Source organism: Protopterus annectens, chromosome 9.part0, assembly GCF_019279795.1.
Source record: "Protopterus annectens isolate FY-2018-M chromosome 9.part0, PAN1.0, whole genome shotgun sequence".
NCBI classification, from domain to species: domain Eukaryota; kingdom Metazoa; phylum Chordata; order Ceratodontiformes; family Protopteridae; genus Protopterus; species Protopterus annectens.
Genome location: NC_056743.1, coordinates 1,308,075,548 through 1,308,095,164, shown reverse-complemented (window position 1 = coordinate 1,308,095,164; position 19,617 = coordinate 1,308,075,548). Strand labels below are relative to the sequence as shown.

General features: G+C 39.6%; 1 protein-coding gene across 3 annotated transcripts in view; it reads right to left on the bottom strand.

Moving 5' to 3' along the window:
* LOC122812030 overlaps nucleotides 1–19,617 on the bottom strand; it is a 639,997-nt gene that overhangs the window by 161,581 nt on the left and 458,799 nt on the right. For all 3 annotated transcript variants that reach the window (XM_044084271.1, XM_044084270.1, XM_044084272.1), the window contains one exon: nucleotides 465–523. In XM_044084271.1, the coding sequence (XP_043940206.1) occupies nucleotides 465–523 (59 nt within the window). The remainder of the gene's footprint in view (nucleotides 1–464; nucleotides 524–19,617) is intronic.

The following is a 19,617-nucleotide window of genomic DNA, read 5'->3' as shown; positions in this document are numbered from 1 at the left end:
ACTGTATCCATTTCCTTGCAGTACCTTTGTATCACTACACTCTCTTTCTCTCTCTGTATATGTGTGTGTGTGTATATATATATATATATATATATATATATATATATATATATATATATATATATATATACATATTCCCTTACACAGAAAGTAACTTTTTCATGTTTCTTTTCTTCTTATGGGATATACAGTACACAAAATTCAACACAATCACTTCCAAGCTATAACTGCTAAAGCATCATTACCAACTATAGCCATTATAGTAATCATAATCTCTTAACATTTCAGAGATTTATATCCCGGACTCACTATACATTGTCTACAAATCAAACTAATCCTATAAATAAGAAAACAGAAATGTCTCAGCTTAACATGAACAAACAGCTGAACTCCGTTCTGACAAAGTGAATGCTGAGGTTATGTTCGAATCACAGAGAAAGTCTGTCTTGCTTCATGATTTTTACCTGTCCGTGCAAGTCTGTGTTGAGAAGCATGAGAGCGCAGGTTAAGGTGTGCACAGCATCTATGATAAAAAGGGAAAAAAAAGATACATTAACAGACGGTATCACTACAAGATTTTCATTTCTAAATTAAAAAAATACAAGTTGCTATGTTAATGGTGGAAAAATGAAGAAAAGTGTATTTTCAGAGTTTGATTTCATTTTAATTTAGAGTGCAGGTATCTGTGGCACATAAACACTTAATATATAGGCCATTCTATACAATGCAGTACCATTCAGTTGTCCATCCTTCCATCCGTCCCTGGTTCTGTTTATCAGGTAAATTAATTCATCTGTCATAGAACCTTTACAGTCAGGTCTTATGACTACAAGGCAAAGGGTAACTTATTAATTAACTATTTATTTATTTTATTTATTTATTTACATTTGTTGACCGGGCTAGTCTAGCTGGATACATATCCCTTTTCAGTAGAGGCCCGAGGAGAAAAGCACCAACATGAGTGAATTAAATACATTCAAAATATTCTAAAAATGACTAGTTTCACATTACATAATAAGACATGATAAGAAAAAATTAATAAATTAATAATTGTGAACAATGTAAGGTTTCATTAGAGTAGAAGTAAGAAATAAACAAGTCTTAATGCTTTAGTAGGGTTCATGTGAAGTCAATCAAAATCTAAAGCGTTAGAACATTAGCAAAACTTTTTAGTAGTGTTGTTCATAAGATATGGGGGGGTAATTGTTAAGGAAGCAGGAGAAAAAGAAACAGGGGAGGGGAGAGAAGAAAAGTAGATTCACTATGATTTGATTTTATATATATATATATATATATATATATATATATATATATATATATATATATATATATATATATATATATATATATATAAAGTGTATATATAATGTTTTTTAAATGTATTTAATGTTACATTTGTTAATCCACAAACCTATCTGAAAATGACAATCAAATCCTGCATTCATCAAAAGTTTAATTTATCAAAACTTGCTATATCATAAAAATATATATTAATTAACAGTACAACACAATACAACTCTTTTAGTAGAAAATATATACAGTGCAGTTTGCTTCAGCATGGGAGCATAGACCCCCCAACTCACCTTTGCTTATATATATTAACTCTATGATTGCAGTAAAGTGAAGATAAAGTCTACAAACAGTGAATCACGACTAGCGCACTATCACAGAATGCACCAGCTGTGACTGCATGCACACACTCCATGAATGGAGTACTACATATTACTTGTAATAAAAAAGACAGGAAAGAAAAGCCCACAAACAGTGAATCACTGCCAGCACACTATTACCGAACCATGCCAGCAGTGACTATTATCATACACTGCACTGCTACAATAGAATCGGATAATAGAAATAGTATCTCACTACCAGGTGCCATCACAGAATGCACCAGAGATGATCACAAGAAAGCTCCTTCACATTTACCTTAGCACTGACAACTAGATACCTGATAATAGCACATGCGAATATAAGCAACATTTGATACAACAATGCACGAACACCCATAGCGGACAAATAAAATGCTCAGTAACGTTTATATAATATATAAAAATATATAAAATATATAAAAAATTCCTAGCTTATTTCCTGCCTTTCCTGTAACTTTTCTAGTTCAGATACAGACTTCCTGTATCCAGGTCTGTTTGTAAGTTCCTGAGCCCCCCCAAGCCTTTCTGTGTTGGAGGGAAGCCTTCTAGCTTATCAGTGGGAGTGGTAAGCACTAGGTAGCCTATCTACCACAGGATAAGAGGTTTCTGGCCCATAAATTGTAGTTTATTGGCTGTTTGGGAAGCTCTTCCATCTCTTTCAACCTTCTAATTCAAAAGCCTGTGTTTGTGCTTGTTTCCTGCCTTTCCTGTTACTAGCCTAGTCCAGGTACAGATTTGCTGTATCCAGGACTTTTTGTAAGCTTCTGAGCCCCCCCAAGCCTTTCTGTGTTGAAGGCTTCTAGCTTATCAGTGGGAGTGGTAAGCATCAGGTAGCCTATCTACCATGGGAATAGTGGGTTTTGGCCCATAAATTGTAGTTTAGTGGCCATTTAGGCAGTTTTCCATCTCTTTCAACTTGCTGGCTTAAAAGCCTGCATTTGCGCTTGTTCCCCACCTTTTCTGTAACTAGTCTAGTCCAGGTACAGATTTGCTGTATCCAGGACTCTTTGTAAGCTGCTGAGCCCCCCAAGCCTTTCTGTGTTAGAGGGAAACCTTCTAGCTTATCAGTGGGAGTGGTAAGCATTAGGTAGCCTATCTACCACAAGAGGAGTGGTTCCTGGCCCAGAAATTGTAGCTATTGGCCATTTAGGCAGTTTTTCCCATCTCTTTCAACTTTCTGGTTTAAAAGCCACACTTGCGCTTGTTTCCCACCTTTCCTGTTACTAGCCTAGTCCAGATACAGTGTTGTTGTATCCAGGACTGTTGGTAAGCTTCTGAGCCCCACAAGCCTTTCTGTGTTGGAGGGAAGCCTTCTAGCTTATCAGTGAGAGTAGTAAGGACTAGGTAGCCTATCTACCACAAGAGGAGTGGTTGTGGCCCAGAAATTGTAGATTTTTGGCTGTTTGGACAGTTTTTTTTTCCATCTCTCTCAACTTTCTGGTTATAAAGACCGTGTTTGTGCTTGATCCTCACATTTCTCGTAACTAGTCTAGTCCAGGTACAGATTTGCTGTATCCAGGACTGTTTGTAAGCTTCTGAGCCCCCCAAGCCCTTCTGTTGGAGTGCAGCCTTCTAGCTTATCAGTGGGAGTGGTAAGTACTAGATAGCCTGTCTACCACAAGAGGAATGGTTCTTGGCCCAGGAATTGTAGTTTATTGACATCTCTTTCAACTTTCTGGTTTAAAAGACCACATCTGCGCTTGTTTCCCATCTTTCCTGTAACTAACCTACTGGAAAGCACTAGAAAGCCTTAAACTGATATAAGCCTTTTAGCTTAAAAGAGAGACTTTGGAGTGATTGAGTATCAGTTTTCTGTATTTTCTTGCTGTACTTAACTATTTTCCACCTAAACGCTGATTTTCCAGCACTAATTGTGATTTAAAAGCTTGTTTTTTTTCACATATTGTACTTATTTGACTGCCTGCACTTTCAAAAAGTTGTTTTTGTTTAAATAAATTGTTTAACTGTTGTAGGCTACACATTAAAGTGTGATAGCCTTTTCTGATCACCTGTAGTCATTTAAAGCTGTTTTAAGTGTGCTTTTTACTGTTTTTGCCTTATCTTTTCAAAAAATAAATAAATACATTTCTTGTTTCCCGCCTTTCTAAGCTAGTATAGTCCAGTTTTCAGGCTAGTGCTGAATTCAGGGCTGTGTTACAAGTTTCTGAGTTGCCCATACCTTACTTGGATAGAGGGAAGTTTCTCTGTTCGCCTGTGAGTGAGGGGAACTTTGAGCAGCCATCTGTCCCTGGAGGAGTGGTTCCAGCCCAGAAGTTAGTAGTTTAAAAAACACATTGCATGGCTTTGTGCGCTGGGCAGCACCGGTTAGCTAGGGTTAAATTATTCCTGGCTCCACTAAGTCTCCTTCAGTTTTTCACTTAAAACTAGTTTAACTGTCAACCTAAGCACTCAAAAAGCATCCTACAGTCCAGCACTTGCTCAGACCTAATAGCAAGCACTAATATACCCCGACACTTGACTGCCCAGCAGGGCAAGGCTCTTTATCCACCCCTCACCAACCAAGAGACTAAGCAGCTCACCCTACTATTCAGGCATGACCAAAGGGCAACTTCGGGTGTACTCTCCAGTCCAGTTGGTGAATCTGGGTATCCTGAGGCAATGTTACAACTGCCTCATGTACACAGACAGCCCTCTCCTCCTACAACAAAACACTAACATATATGAGAGATGCAATTATACAGCCAAACTGGAGGCTAAAGTATCTCCACCCAAGACTGGAACAGACAGTCATGAGGAGAAGGTTAACACTTGCACCACACCTCCAGCCTCACATAAACCTACTAAATCAGCACTGGCAAAAGATACACATAAATACACAAAATCATACTCGAAGGCTCTAAATAAAAACTTGCAAAAGCATCAGAGAGCTCCAAAGCAGACACCCACAAAACCTGCACCTCCTGTCACAAACCAGACAACACATAAAACACAAAATCAATGTGCCGCACAATCACAGCCCTTAAGGCAAAATAACATACCTAACACACTAGTAATAGGTGACTCAATAGTCAGGCACACTGATGCCCCACTCACTAGGCTGGACAAGGAGAAGGTTACTGTTAGCTGCCTGTTGGGAGCCAGAATCCGCCACATAACACAAGCACTCAGGTCACTCCAGAACAAGTACAAATATGACTCTGTCATTGTTCATGTTGGTGTGAATGACCTGAGCCATACCTCCCTGGACTACATGAAAAGAGACATGGAAGAGCTCTCTGATCATGTAGCCCAGGCGGGTATGACCCTGACCCTGAGTAGCATCCTGCCCTCACCAAGAATGATAACTCAGTATAAAGAAAAAATTGTCAATTTCAACAATTGGCTAAGCTTCTGGTGTCATTCAAAGGGGATTCAGTGTCTGTCAGCCTGGGATGACATGCTCGACAAGCCGCGTTGCCTCGAAAGAGACAGCTTGCACCTGTCACCCCTTGGCTTTCAAATACTGGCCAAGGCTCTTGCTGCCCCCATAGTGCCTTTTTTAGGCAAGGCTCAAAATTTAAACCCACCTCCGTAAACAGCACAAGTAAAAAACTGAGGGTTATGCTACTCAACGCCAGGAGTTTAAATCTCAAAATGCATGCGCTCAAAGCACTACTAAGTATGGAGAACGTCGACATCTGTGCAGTAACTGAAACCTAGTTCAAGGCTCCAGAGAGCACTACTGGGCTACAACTCATACCACACATTTCGGCCACAGAACACGGACCGAAACACAAAAGGAGGGGGTGTATCCATATCCTCTGAGATCATCCATGTGCAACTAACATCGGGCAAATTTGCAATGCAAATTGTGGGCTGCTACAGATCACCCTCCATGACCCAGGACCACCACTCCGCCTTTCTGGAGACACTGGAAAACATGAAGGTCCTACTGAACACCCTGATCTTGAGAGATTTCAATTACCGACCCTGATCTTGGGAGATTTCAATTACCCTACCATTAACTGGGAAAACTACTTGAGTACAAACTCCCAGGCTCAGTGCTTCCTGGAATTTATCAACTCAAATGCCCTGGATCAGCTGGTAAACTCCCCTACCAGAGGCCACAACATAATGGACCTGGTCATCACCAACATGGGCGACAGGTGCTCTGTACCGGAGGTCAATCTGTCACTGGTTAGATCACACCATAAACTAATCACCCTGGATGTTCACACCCCACCACCCCCCAACCAAGGAAACCATAGTGAAAAACTTTTCTAAAGCAAACTTCACCTTACTTAAGTCAGAGGTGGTAAGTTTCACAGCCCCCACGCTAAAAGATAACACTGCCCAAGATGCAGAATCCTTTACAATTCCACTCTATGAGCACCTACAAGGATGCATGGATCATGCCATCCTTAACAAAACCAAGACTCACTCCCCTAACAGAAGGAAACCAGTCTGGTGGACCCCTGCCATAAACAGGTTATTACAACAAAAGGAGGAAACTAGTTCAGAAAAAAAGCAAATCCCAAGAAGGAAAGACATTCCTATCAGTATCAGTAAGAAACTAAGGTCCCTCATAAAATCATCCAAGGCTAACTTCAAAAGAAAAATAGCCAAAGACTCGAAAGATAACCACAAAGCCTTCTTTAGCTATGTCAAAAATCTAAGTGGCAACTCACAGATATGCTGTGGGATAGCACAAAATAGCACAAAATATACTGAACCTACTGATATTGCCAACATACTGGCAGACAGATTCAGTGCAAAGTTCATCTCCCTCTCACCTTCAAAAGGACCCACAACAATACTGGAAAAGTATAGTGTCCCGGAAATCACAGAAGCACAGGTGAAAACAGCCCTTTCAAAAGCCAAAAACACAGCATCAATGGGGCCAGATGGTGTCCCAGGCTGAGTCTTGCATGAACTACATAACGAACTAACCCCCCACCTAAACACGCTGTTCAATCTCAGCCTCTCCACAGGCTACGTGCCCATAAAATGGTGCACAGCAATGGTTATTCCGCTCCACAAAGGAGGAGCCACAACTGACCCTGGTAACTATCGCCCCATAAGCCTGACTAGCCTGGTCTGCAAGGCTATGGAGCGCATCATCATGGAACTCATTAACAAAGACATTGGGAACCTCCAAACACTTGACCCGACCCAGTTCAGCTTTGTTAAGGGCAGATCATGCCTACTAAACCTGTTTGACTTCTTTGAGACAGTTACCAAGGCCATAGATGAGGAAAAGGTGGTTCACACAGCCTACCTTGATCTTGCCAAGGTGTTCGGCACCATTCCTCACTTGGATATTATAGAAAAACTCACCAGCCTGAACATAAACCCCTACATCACTAGATGGGTTGCCAACTGGCTTACAGACAGAACTCACGGTAAGAATAGTGGGCTCCAGGTCTGACTCTAAACCAGTCACAAGTTGTGTCCCGCAAGGCTCAGTTCTGTGACTCCTACTGTTCGGCATATATTTCTCAGAAGTACGGGCAAACACAGGAGGACTATGGCTAACCAAGTTCGCAGATGACTGCAAACTGGGAGCCATAATTGACTCTCCAGCTGACATGGACATCCTCCAAAAAGGCCTTACTGAGACAGACACCTGGTGTCAAACTCATGGCCTCAAGCTAAATGCCAAAAAATGCATAGTCATCCCGTTTGGGAAAAACAAAACACGCACGAATTAACACATAGGTGGCAGCCCCCTTAATACAGAAGAGGTAATAAGAGATCTGGGGACCCAGGTAGATAGTAATCTCTTCTTTGACAATCATATTACCAAAGTAGTTAGGAAATCCTTCTATGTGGCCCATCTAATTACTAAGGGGTTCGCATCTAGAAATAAAGAGGTTATAGTGCCCCTCTACTCATCACTCATCAGACCCATCATAGAGTACAATGCCCCATTTGGGATGTACCTCACAAGACACTTCCAACAGCTTGAAAGACCACAAAAGCACCTCACCAAGAGGATTACTGGCCTCAAACATATGTCCTATGCAGCCCGACTGAAAAAACTCCCGCTGTACTCAGTGGCATATTGCTTACTCAGAGGTGCTCTCTGCCTGACTTACAAAGCAATGTCCAACTCAGAATTGATGGACATGCTCCACCTAAAGAAATCCAAGTCACTGCGAGCCACGCGCTCTAGTGAGCTAAACCTCGCCACAACAATAAATAGAACATGCTGGAGGGATAGATTCCTGTCACAGAGACTCCACATGCTTTGGAACAAAATTCATAACTACATTAGGCAGAGCCCCTCACTAACACTCTTCAAGAGAAGCCTTGACGAGTGGATGGGTAACAGAAAGTACACATACACATACACACACACACACACACACACACACACACACACACACACACACATACATCTGTAGATGAGTATCAATTTTATTTGGCAGATGTCAGGAAACTAGAGAGAATAAAAACGGGAAAAACATACAACCTGTAGATGCATTTACTGTAAGGCAGAAAAAAGACATGAAATGGTCATGGGGCTGGAGTCAATCCCAGGGAACAATGGCTACAAGGCCAATCCACCATGAATGGGTCACCAGTCAGACCCAGGGTACACATAGTCATGTATACAAACTAACATGCACATGTAAGGACAATGCAGAAATACAAATCCATTTATCAAAACCTGCATCTTTGGACTTCGGGAAAATGCTGGGTAACCCAGTCAAAAGCAATGTGCACCTGGGGAGAACTTTCAACTACTCATTAAAGGCCACACAGTCACAAATTGAGAATCCCATGCTTTCAGACTGCAGCACTAAATTTACTAAAATATTTGCAAGGAAAAAATGACAACAGAGTATGGCCCATTCTTGAGCAGCAATACATGAGTTAAATGGCACTGTCCTTTAAGCATAGTTTAGTTTATTTCTAAATTTCTAAAAAAAAAAAAAAAAACAACTAAAACTCCTGAGCGTGCATACCAACTTAGGTAAAAAAACAGAAAACCTGGTATTCTCAAATGAAAAAGTATATGTTTATATGTTTAGCAAGCCAATTATTACATTGGTAGAGTTTATGTATCAGCTCTCAAGTCAAAGGAATATAAAGATTCTAACATAATATTCAACACACAGCTAATGATGTCCAACATATCACATATTTTTAGAAAGAAAGGGAAGGATATAAGAAGATGAGAGGAATGAAAGAAATAAAAACAGGAAAAGGGTTTTCAGAACGATTGTGTTTATATTCGTCACTGCTGCAGAAGTATAAGTAATATGGGTTATATTCTGCTATGGATACAACACCCAACAACTTCCAAAGCTCCAGGACAACACATAGCTGCTCAAATCATTAATCAGCCCAAGTCCTTTACAGCTTTCGTGTCCCTAAACAGAGCATCAATCTGCAGTCTTCTTAGGCTGTTCCTTTGGTGGGCAGATAAATACGCTTTGTGGAAAAACCTTCCATATATTATTTTCTTTGTTTCAGCTTACTTTCCTTTTGAGGAAAATATATTTTAAGCTAGGAGTATGTGTTTCTGTTGACTGTCACACAACTTTACTATACTTTTAAATGGGAGTGCACTTTTGTTTCTGACAATTTAAAAATTAGAACATTCTGAAATATATTTCCCTTCAGTGGAGAAATTGTGTTCAGTTTACATTTGACTGCTGATAAAGTGTATCAGGGTGCTTTTTACTTTGTTTTACCTGGGAAAAGTTACATTTAAATACTTTTAAATTTTTACCAGCATGTGCTGCTTAGTTTCCACTGGAAAGCAGCACCATTTTTGGCTTGACCATGGAACAAACTATTGGTCCCATGGTCAGCCCTTCTTCTAGCCTCAAAAACAAAAATTTAATTAAACAGCTTTTACTACCACAGCAGGCTAGCAATTTGACTCAGTCACAGGTGGGTGATTCTGCTGTATCCAAAGCTAGTTCCTCAGACCACTCATCTTTTTCTCCAGATCTGTCTGGAGTAACACATACAGCCACTATGGAACAGGGTTTAGACACATTCCCTGCAGTTATTGCAGTGCCTTTCAGCGGGCAAGGGAGAGCCATTCTTGTTTGTTTGGGGAGAAGGGGAAGGGAAGGTGACCCTAACTTAGCCAGAATGCTGTGCTCACCCCTGGGAAGCTGCTGTTGCCATTAATAAACCTATTTTTCACAACATTTCTGTAAAAACATAAAAGTAAACTGCTACCTTTCTCTGTACCAGTTCCACTAGATAGGAATCTGGCTCAGATTTTGTATGGGCTAAAAAAAGGGAATTTCTGTTTTTCTGAAGTGATTCAGGAAATTGAATCTGTAGAGGAATGTGATGGGACAGATGCAGTTTTTTCCCTTCAAATTTCTCCCTGTGAGGGATTCTTTTTCTCTGAGACTATCCCCTGAATGTTACAGTGATTTCAGTGGGAGAACACTGAGGGTTCTCTACCTCAGAAAACACTATTATTTTTTATTTGACATTAGTTTACTGGGATAGTCCAACTGGGTCAACAGAACCTGTTTTCAGTGGAGGCCCAAGGAGAAAAGCTCCAAGTACAGACATAATTCAGACATAGCTTTCATGTTACAAGAACAGCTTTCATGTTTTATAACGTCATCTGAATAGGTTCAAAATAAGTACAAAGATGTATAGACATATGCAAGAAGTTAAGATATAGCATGCATAATTTACATTATCATTGTTTAGATTTAAATGATGACAAACACATATATGGATAATATATGAATGTAGCAGTACAGATGAGAGTGCACATGAAAAAAAAATAATATAGAATTTTGGAATAAGATTGAATATAGAGGTAGGATAGAGATGAAATAGAAGGGAGATTAGCCTAGAGTAGAGAAGGTGCATCTCCATGTGTTGTTTACATGTTGTTTTAATGACGCTTTGAAGCCTGCTAGGCTGGGAGTTGATCTAATAGCAGCGCAGAGAGAACTTCATACTTTTGTTACAGAGTAGGAGTAGAGATGTTGTCCTGTAGGGTCTCTACTCCTAATCCCATGGATAAGATTCAATAACGCCTACGCTAAGTGTACGTGATTTGTATTCAGGAACATCTCTACCACATTTTTTGTGCTATCTAGTCACTCATAAAGATTACACTAAATGTACATGTAGTCTACACTTTGTGCTAACCTTTATGAATCCCCCCTCGATATTTAAGGCTGCAAGAAAATCTGTAGGAAAACTAAAATTAGGAGGAAGAAGGTGTGAGTTATGCATGTATTGTCTGTTTACTCAGAAAGATGCACAATTATTGTGCACCTTGTGTAGACATTAATGTACCCCTGGGTATGAACTTTTACAAATGGAATACCCAGAAACTCCTCCTGTTCCCCCAGTGCTGTCAGCATTGGAGGATGCATTTGTCACAGCCTGTGACTTTCCTGACAACCAACCTGCTGTTCCTAAGAAAGCAGATAGAATGTACAAAGTTCCTCATTCTTTCAAATGTATACACTCTCATTCCAAACCTGTTCCAGCAGCTACAGTTGTAATTAATCCAGTTACTGTGAAACATTATTTAGTTAATTTTGACACTTCTTCCTACAAGGATGGCAAAACAATTGAAGTTTGTGGAAAAAGTGCATGCTTCTACAACTTTAATTCTTACAGTTTTTAATTGTCAGGCTCATTAATTAAAGTTTATTCTGACTAATTGTGATATTATGAGGAATGTTTTATCTGCAGCCCCCTCTTCTGAACTAAAATATGCTTTGTGTGTTTTTCTTCTCTTTCTCAGGTCACAAACCCATTGCTTAAAGTGTGTTTATGACTGTTGATACTACATACAGGACGGTTGCCACTGGTACTATACTGAGAACATTTGTCTGGCTGCACTCTCAGACCCTCCCAGAAGATGTAAAGAAATATTTTAAAATGTTCCTTTAAATAGAAATTTAATTTTTGGATCCTCTGATGCAAAGGTTATAAAACAATGTGATAAGAAAGATGGACTGAAACAGGGAATCTTTCATATTTTTCAGTCCTCCTTTTCCAAATTGTTCAAGGGGATTTTCTGCTCCCTCGTCCAATTTTGCCAGGAAACAAAATAAAATTCTAGTAAGCTGATACTTTAAAAACAATGACAGAGAGGTTCATAATGAAATCAGGAACTACTCCCCAGAACAAAGGATAGTCAAACAAGTCAGAATAACAATATAAGGGACGCTGTTTCAGATAAATGAGATCTGAGACTGGGAAGAAATTGCTCCTTTCCAGGGAATTATTCCACATCTACCAGATCAACCCCCTCTGTTTCCTCCTCTCCTACAGCAAATAGTCTCTCAGGAGGTAATATAAACTGTTTCACATTCCCAGTTGGGAAAAGAGTTTTAGTCACAAATGTTTTTGATGCCAAAGATAGAGAATGCTTGGAGACAAGTTCTGGACCTTTCTTTCCTAAACTAGTATATGATAGTGCCCAAGTTCAACATGCTTTCACTTCACAACTTGTTACCTCTTCTTCCTCATATGAGGTTTTTGGTAACCTTATGTTAAAACAATGCTTACCATCACATTCCTATTCATCCAAATGTCACACATTACTTAAGGATTTATGCATCTTGATCATATTATAAGTTCTCTGCCTTACCCTTTTGGCTATCCACTACTCTTTGAGTGTTCACAAAGTGTCTAACTCTTACCATAGTCCATTGCAGGCTACAGGGTATCCACATTTTTCCATACTTAGATGAATTGCTTATCTTTGCAGAGTCTTTTTCAAAGTGTCAGGAATCTCTCATTTGGATGAGAGAATTGCTCCACAGGCTGGGATTCCAAGAAAACATTCAAAAGTCTTTTTTTGACTCCATCACACAGGATTTTGTTCCTGGGATGTCTGCTTGACACCACAGTACAAACAGCTTTTCTTCCACAGGAAAAATAGAGCTATATTTAGATATGTTTCAATGGTTTTCCACTCAGACTTCAGTCACCACAAGGAATACTTCAGAATTCTGTGTCTCATAGGATCTATAATTCTCATGATACCCCTTGCATGACTCCACGTGAGAAAAATGCAGTGGTATTTGAAGTCTCTTTAGTACCAGCATCAACACCCATTATCTTTTCAGATTTCAATGTTGGGATTTGTCAGTAGAGAAATCACCTGAAGATATCAAATATCTCTGAATTCAGGTACCCCCTTCTCCCCTGTTGCTCCAAAGCAGTCATTCTCCACATACGCCTTGGTCTTTGCTGGGGGAACAGTGTCGGGGGGGATAAAAGCTCAAATGATCTGGGACAATAAATACAGACATGAGCACATAAATATAAACTAGATTCTTGCTGTTATCAAAGCATTCAACTCTCTGAATCATCTTTAGTCCCCAGGACCTCTTCAAGTTGTTAAAAACAATAACACAGTTATGTGATATATACAGAAGCAAGGGGGAGCCAGGTCTTACATCCATGCAGACTAACCATGTTAGCTTGCAATACAGCTTTACAGGACAATCTGACTGTACAGGCAGTCTGCATTTTATCAGAGCAAAGCTGTGTACCACGCAAGCTGAGCAGAACAAATGTAGACCCTCATGAATGGAAACTCGATCTGGTCCATCTGTGGGGAGTTACTGAAGTAGACCTTTTTGCTTCCCTTCTTAATAAATCATCTGGCAAAATTCTACTTCAGAACTCCATGCAAGAATGCCTAGAAAAGAGATGCCTTTTCTACTCCTTTGACAGGAATGTTACTATATATTTTTCCACCCTTTCTACTGAATATTTAAGGTATTTCTGAAGATTCAGGAGGAATCCCCCAAAATCACTGTGGTGACTCCCCTTTTTCCCAGGCAGTAGTGGTTCTCCCTTCTTTTGGAAATGGCCAGGGGTAATTAACACAGCCTTCCTCATGAAATGAATCTACTCACACAAAAATTGGGGTGTTTGATGCATCCCAACACCAAACAACTTTGACTGCCTGGATGAAAGGGTCTTAATACCTTTTAGCCACCTGTTTACTGAGGGCATGTAGGAGATACTAATGGAGAGAAGAAAGCCTGCTACTAGTTAATCATACATTTACTGAGGACATGTAGGAGATAGTAATGCAGAGAAGAAAGCCTGCTACTAGTTAATCATACATTAACTGAGGGCATGTAGGAGATATTAATGGAGAGAAGAAAGCCTGCTACTAGTTAATCATACATTAACTGAGGGCATGTAGGGGATACTAATGGAGAGAAGAAAGCCTGCTACTAGTTAATCATACATTTACTGAGGGCATGTAGGAGATACTAATGGAGAGAAGAAAGCCTGCTACTAGTTAATCATACATTTACCGAGGGCATGTAGGAGATAGTAATGGAGAGAAGAACACCTGCTACTAGTTAATCATACATTAACAAATAGGAAAGGTTTTCTAGTTGGTGCCAACAAAACAACTACACATTCAGCGCTACTCTTTCTCTGGTTCTGTGATATTTTTGTGAGTTACTTTCCTCCATCAAGGTAGGTTTGTCATCCATTTCAGGATATCTGCCCACCCTTTCAAGTAATTCCCATATTTGTTGAAAGGGGTTTTGCATAAGAGACTTCCGGGAAAACTGGTAGCTCTTCCTTGAGATCTTAAGTTTATGTCACAGAAGTTAAAAATTGCTACATTTGAACCAGCTCATCTGTCGGACTTGAGGTTCTTCACATGGAAAACATGTGTACTGGTTGCTCTTACCTCTGCAAGAAGGGTATCTGAGTTGCAAGCTCTTACAGTTGGCCAACCCATCTCTTTTTTTTCACAGAGACAGGGTTTCTTTGAAAACTAAGCCTTCTTTTATGTGTAAAGTGGTATCCAAGTTTACTTTAAACCAAACTATCCACCTCCCCATATTGTTCCCTGAACCCAGAAATGATGTCCTCAGATAACTCAGGTGCTACTTTCACAGAACAAAATCTTTCAGAACTTCTGATTAGTTGTTCTTTTATTATAAAGGTAAAAGAAGGGACAACTGTGACAAAGCAGACCATTTCCAAATGGTTGCCCCAGGCTGTTACTGTTTATTATTCGTACCACAACAAAATTATTCCAGCCACGGTCAAGGAAAGCTCAACCAGTGCCGTGGCTTCATCTATGAATTTTTGGAAAGGACTGGCATCTAGAAGTGGGTCTATATTACGTTATTGAATGATAACTTCATCGAAAATGTAATGCCCGACCTCTAAATATTGAACGTTCATACAGTCGAACAGTAAAAAGCACTAAACTAAAAATGTCAAACTACTATAGTTGGCCCGCTTCACAACCTGAGCCTGGGTCTAATTATTTATTCATGAAACATAAATAAAGCAATACGTCATACCAACTGTGACTGCATGGTAACTAGTTACTCTGCTACCAATTACAAAGAAAAATAATTATTGTATAACTAAACTTTGAAAATGCTTAATTCAGCATTTTGATTCCTTTTCACTTGCACGATATAAACAGAAAAGTAAGCTATGTCATAACGTAGACACATTTCAAACCTATTGCACTATAACTATTTAAAGTAACAATTGTCTGCATAAACTGAATGAGGCTATTATTGCCATATAGTGTCAAACACAAAGTATTACTAACATAGAAAAAGATCATGCATACGTACATACAATACATCATACAAGTGTGCGTAGCTATAGCAAACTACACTTTTAACAACATCGCTACAGCAGTTGCAAACTTAATACATGAATACTCTGCCCTGTTTTCAAACACTGCTTGCATATTGGAATATCTCTCCATAGTTTTCCACTTCTTAGGAGATGGAGGATACCCTGCCTTTAACTGCATCCTCACTTCATTCACTCGGTTTTGCTCTTGTATTAACACATCTAGAACTGCAGGAATATCACAGATGCGTTTGCCCATTAAACACCTCAATCGCCTGTGCCATCCCTCTATGTAGTTCTGTGTACGAGGCAAACTTAACTCATTTAATGCTGACACATTCCAAAATGAGATTGGAAACATAGGAGGAAACCTACTAGGACCTGCATTTCTTGTGTACTGCTTTCTCGGTCGACCTACAATGTACGTTTCTGAGAAGTATGTCGGAAGTTCTTTACCCTCCACAGGGAATATCTCAGATAGTTTGTTGAAAGCAGGAAGAACTTCATTTTCAGACAGAAATGATAGTGCAATTAACTTTTTAACTTCTAGTTGAAAAGTGGAAGACTGTCCATAACGCAATGCTAAACCTAGTGCTTGCACTTTGCGCCATACTCTCTGGGCAAAGTGGAATAAGCAACCTTTACCAATTACATCAGCAAAGTTATGCTTTACGCTCTTGATAGATGCTAGCTCAAAGTCTGTCATAATAAATGTTACTGTTGGCTCATACTTTAGTAAGCCTAGCGAAGAGAATAAGCACTCCCATAAATAGTTGTATGCCTTGATAGACTTCCTGGACATCGAGCAGTACACTAAAGGCACACTTTTACAGTTTCCACCACAGGATATTAAAGCATGTATAGAATATAATTGCCTACAAAGTCGTCCCTTGGTCAGAAATATGCCATCCATAAACCAGACAGTACTTTCACACAAATTGTGTAAGCTGTCCTTAGTGCTAAATACAATAACATCGACATTATTCTGCAAATCTACCATTCTCTTTTGTATAAAGTGGCCTTCTTTAAGTGACAACTGTGTAGTATCTACCATACCTAAAGTACTGCCTACAGACTTGTGGTTTAACAGCTTTTGTTTCCTAACACGGTTTACTTGTCACAACACTGACTGTCTTGACGGTAAACTTACTGTTGTCTCTACAGAAGTTGAGGCTACAACATCATCTACCAACAAAGCAGGTGTACTCCTGGACACCCGAGCGATTTCTTTCAGTGCATGACACGCTCTATACCTTTCAATTTCAGTAACATCTGAAGCATGATCATGTCCTACAGATTTCAATAATACCTCACTGTCCACTTTCTTTTCTGTCACTGTTCTACCCTTGCATTTGAACAACGACTTGAATCTACAGCACCAGTACTTTCTTCGTTTTACTACTTTCTCCTAGTTATACAGGTGCCCATTTATAGACAACATTGCTTTATTTTTTTGAGACATAACTGTCTCCTACATATTACCTACAATACCAGGATTGTTTTGTGAGCTGCAAGCCATAATCCACGTTAGATAGTGCTATCATGCACAATACGTCAGTAAAGACAGTGCTATTTAAATAAACTGAGTACACACTTTCTTAACAGCACAACGTCAACATTCACAATTGCATATTAATAAGATATCATGCACATTTACAGTGACATGCATATTGATTATATACTAAATTTACATATTTGATGTTTTTCATATATACATATTTAAATAGTTCTGATGGCAGCTCGTCTATACGTCAGACGTCATCATCCTAAAGTTGGCCAACTATTCCTTTTCAAAAACTCTTACTTCACTGTTTTTAGCATTTGTTGTACTCAGCGTTTGATATTTAGGAGTCAGGCATTACGTTTTCGATGAAGTTATCATTCGATAACGTAATATAGACCCCTAGAAGCAGCATCTTGCTTCCTCTGCACGTACTTTTAGATAGCACTACAAGCTAGATTCCTTCTTCAGGTCTAGGTCAGGCTTTGCTAGGACCACTCTCCAAGGGTTCATGGACTTTTCTCCTTCTACCTTCCATACATACTAACCCGGGTGATCTACCTATACATCTTAGGCTACTGCAGCAGTGATCAATATGAAGAACATAGTACAGGTGTGCAAGTTGAACTTACCATAACAGTAGATGTTGAACTGATCACTGCTGCAATAGCCACTCCCTCCCTCCATCCTCCTTGTTTTTGGTGTATTGTTTATGCCAGTGTGTGGACATTTGATTTTTGTTGTTCCTAGCAATATCCTGTCAGAGCTCAGCCGCCCCTTCTTAGCTGGCATGAAAGCTCTGAAGGAACTGGCACCCAAACCTGTCTTAGTCAGCTTAGCTTGAGCTGAGTAACTGGAGGTCTGGAAGGTTCTCTGAAGCTTTAACAGCTGTCTGACTGTTATATTCTTAGCAGCATATAACCTATATAGTTTAGGCTACTGCAGCAGTGATCATCTGAACATCTACTATTATGGTAAGTTTACTTATACTACGGTACTTTCCTAGGTATCTAGGCTCAAAGGTTTTAACTAAGTGTATATCCAAGGAGACCACTGACAGGCTTTGCCATATCACCCAGTACTGATGGGAGAGTAATAGTTCTCCCATAAAGTAGAACTCTCCACATATCCCAGGTGAAAATGTATGACCACCCATCCGTTCATCTAGACTGGTTTTAAAGGTTACCAGGGAAGGATTCCGCTTGATATATAAGGGGAGGTTCTTCCAGAAATGGGGCTATATTTGTTTAGGTACCAGCCATGTTACTAGGTATTGTTAACGTGACAGTATTTTTTAGGTCTTGAGAGTGCACAGTTGCTTTAACAATGGTTCAAGTTAGGTGAAATATTTTAGAGAGTATATTATTGTTCCCTCCAGGGCGGCCACGGTGGTGCAATGATTAGCGTTGCTGCCTCACATCAAGAGGTTCTCCGGTTCGATCCTCGACTGGGGTGCCTTCTGTGCGGAGTTTGTATGTCCTCCCTGTGGTCACGTGGGTTTCCTCCAGGTGCTCCGGTTTCCTCCCACATCCCAAAGACATGTTGTAGGCTGAATGGACACTCTAAATTGGCCCTAGGTGTGAGTGTGTGCATGTGTGTGCCTTCTGTGCAAGGTTGAGCACCGGGCTGGCAACTCGACACCATAAAACTCCACTGCCAGTCATGAGCAGACAAGGTGATCTGCTGTAGCGACCGCTAACCGGAAAAGCCGAAAGAAGAAGAAGATTATTGTTCCCTCCATTTTAGTGAGGACAGCTGCTGTCATCAAGACTTGTTTATTTCTGCTTCGAATCTCTGAGTATACTCATGATTGTAACTGTTGCTATTTCATTGCAGAGCTGACTTGTACCTGTACTGACCCCATGACCTCTGATGGACAATTAACATGATTAGTGTTTTGGCATTCTAGCATTTTGCACTCTTCAGGCTGAAGCATTCTGTCTGGAAAGATGTGTGCATTGTATGCACTGGCATTTCTCTGAAGTTAAACAGGCTTAATTTTGAGCCTACAATGCCATTCTTCTTTGGTGTTCATCACTGCTGCTTCTCATTTAAAGTCCTTGTATTTTGTTTTGTTTTGTTTTTTTGGCTGTGCCAAATATTTTTCTTACATCTGTAAACAGGATCTTACTTGTGCTGTGTGTGATATGAGCTCAGTGCATTATGGAACATGTAGTGTAAAGCATTTGCTTCATAAGCCTTTATTTATTTGTTTGCCAAACTTCTATGATTTTGATGCACTTTGGCCATGGTTTTGTATGGTAAGATGTTGCCAAAACTTGCATGTGGTCTCAAACATGTTAGATTGAAAGGATGGGTTTTCTTAGCAGCAGCAAGTTGCACTTGGATTATGTGTGGAACAGATACAGGGACAGATTATTTTAGTTGAGTTACAGCTGTTTTACTCTTATTTAATTCAATTCCAGCAGCTATACTGAGAGTTCATACATCAGATGGAATTGTGTTCAAGACGGTATTTGTTGTCTTTATTTTACATGTTTTGATTTTTGAATCATTTGACTTAATTATGTTCTGGAATATTTTGATGTATATCTTAGTTATTAGTTAAAGTGCAGTCGCATGGAATAAGTATCCACAATTTGTAGCACAGAAGGCTAAGCAGAGATCACTCCTCATAAGACAGAGTAGAGGGATAGGAGTTTCAGTGTATCAAAATAACTAAGAGTAGTAATTCGTGACATCCTCTGATAAGGAAGCACTGAGGTTTAAGTTGATTTAGTGATTATTAAGGTACATGCCAACAGGGGTGTTATATTTAATGATGGCCCTAAAAAGGGGAGGAATCAATTAGGACTGTAACTTCTTTCAAACTGGGGCGAAAATAAACTATGATGTAATCAAAACTTATAGATATGCTGTTAGCAAATTATATTAATTACAAGAAATAGTTTCTTAAATGATAAACGCACG